At 40.3% G+C, this 1,760-nt stretch overlaps 1 protein-coding gene across 1 annotated transcript; it reads left to right on the top strand.

Annotated features, from left to right (window-relative positions):
• Positions 1-451: 451 nt before the first annotated feature.
• On the top strand, positions 452-1,757 carry LOC137817776 (cyclic dof factor 1-like; the record flags this gene model as incomplete). The annotated part of the gene is given in 2 exon segments (XM_068621009.1): positions 452-966; positions 1,081-1,757. Coding segments are annotated over 2 exon segments (1,192 nt in total), but the record flags the coding sequence as incomplete, so codon positions are not given.
• Between the last annotated feature and the right edge of the window lie 3 nt (positions 1,758-1,760).

Here is a 1,760-nt window from a genome sequence, read left to right as displayed (position 1 = left end):
CCCTTATCAGCACTTCAGCAGTTTGCATAAAAAAAACTCTGTTTCCCTTTTGAACTTATGGATCCGTCCCTCCTAAAAGTTCGCAACAATCAAGTCCAAAAGTTTCTAGGTGCTTTTTCTGGTCATTTTCAGTAAATGTGTGCAACTGTTGCTGTTTATAATTGTCTTATTGTTTCTCAGTTCTAGTATGATTCATTTTCATGAATATGACATGGTTTGATGGGAGAGATAAACTGAAATTGACACAGATTAGTAGCAGGAGATGGACATGGTTTCATGTATGAACTAATATGCTATTACTTGAGAAATTGCTGTATTCTTAAAGTAAATTCTAATTGTTTTTCAGAGGAAATAATATAACATGATTGTGCCGTTCTTTGATTTTGTTTCTCCTCTATTCTTAATTTTCGCAGTTCTGCTTAACTTGTCATTGATTATAGCATAAATTTCAGAATGCTTGCGGTGGCTTAAAGAAAAAAGAAGTTGAAATTCCCTATACTGAAAACTCTGAGCAACCACAGAATTATTCTGATTCAAGGGATAGCGAACAAGAGTTCCCACATAATAATAATCAGCAGGAAAATGTGTCAAAAGTAAATACCAAAACTGTGGAAAATAATACAGAGAGTAGCAGTACAGATGAAGATAAAATCTTCAAGAAACCAGACAAGATTCTTCATTGTCCCCGATGCAACAGTTTAGACACTAAATTCTGTTATTTCAACAACTACAATGTCAATCAACCTCGGCATTTCTGCAAGAACTGCCAAAGGTATTGGACTGCAGGTGGAACGATGAGAAATGTTCCTGTGGGTGCTGGGAGACGAAAGAACAAGCACCTAGCTTCTCAATACCAGCACATTATTGTATCTTGTGATGGAGTTCCAACTACAAACGACTCTTCTTGTCACCAACTTGTCACAACTCTTCAATCTGCTGCTGTTTTCAGGTCTTCAACAGATAATGGTACTGTGTTGAAATTTTGTCCAGATGCCCCTCCTGTTTGTGAATCCATGGAGTCAATGCTTAATCTTAAAGAACAAAATCGAAGTGTTGATGAAAATATTGTCAATTGTGCAGAAAAAGGGGAGGAGGAAGTATCCCTCTGTGCATCAGCATCTATGACCAATGCTTGTACTGCAAGAAACACATTAACTGAACCTGCTGCATCAAAACCTCTGCAGTGTTATCCTGCTCCTCCGTGGATAATCCCTTGGAATCAAGATTGGAACAATGCTGCTTCCACTGCATCAGTTCAACCCTCTTCACTACACATGTGTAACCCTTATAGTGCCGACCCCGCTTCAATGCAGTGGTGTCCTACACCAATGATGGCTGTTCCAACCATCTACCCACCAAGCTTTCCCTTGCAATTTGTTCCTGGATCATACTGGGGTGGACAACCTATGTGGGGTGGTGGAACAGGAGCAGTGTCAATGGGTTTCAATGCCTGCCTTTCACCCACTTCCTCTACCAGTAATAGCTGCTGCTCGGGCAACGGCTCCCCAACACTTGGCAAACACACAAGAGACAACAATGTTTCAACAGATGAAGAAAAATCAGACATGTGTGTGTTGGTTCCAACGACTCTTAGAATTGATGATCCAAACGAGGCTGCAAAATGTCCTACATTTGCTTCATCAGGACTCAATCCTGAAAACCAGCAATGTGTAGCAGAAGGTACTATTTCAAAAAGGGCAAAGCCTAGAGAAGACAAAGAGTGTGTGTTGGGTGTGTCTCAAATCTTGGAAGCTAACCCT

Source organism: Phaseolus vulgaris, unplaced genomic scaffold, assembly GCF_000499845.2.
Source record: "Phaseolus vulgaris cultivar G19833 unplaced genomic scaffold, P. vulgaris v2.0 scaffold_1159, whole genome shotgun sequence".
NCBI lineage: Eukaryota > Viridiplantae > Streptophyta > Magnoliopsida > Fabales > Fabaceae > Phaseolus > Phaseolus vulgaris.
Note: the sequence above shows the minus strand (reverse complement) of the source record. Positions and strands in the feature narration are given on the sequence as shown.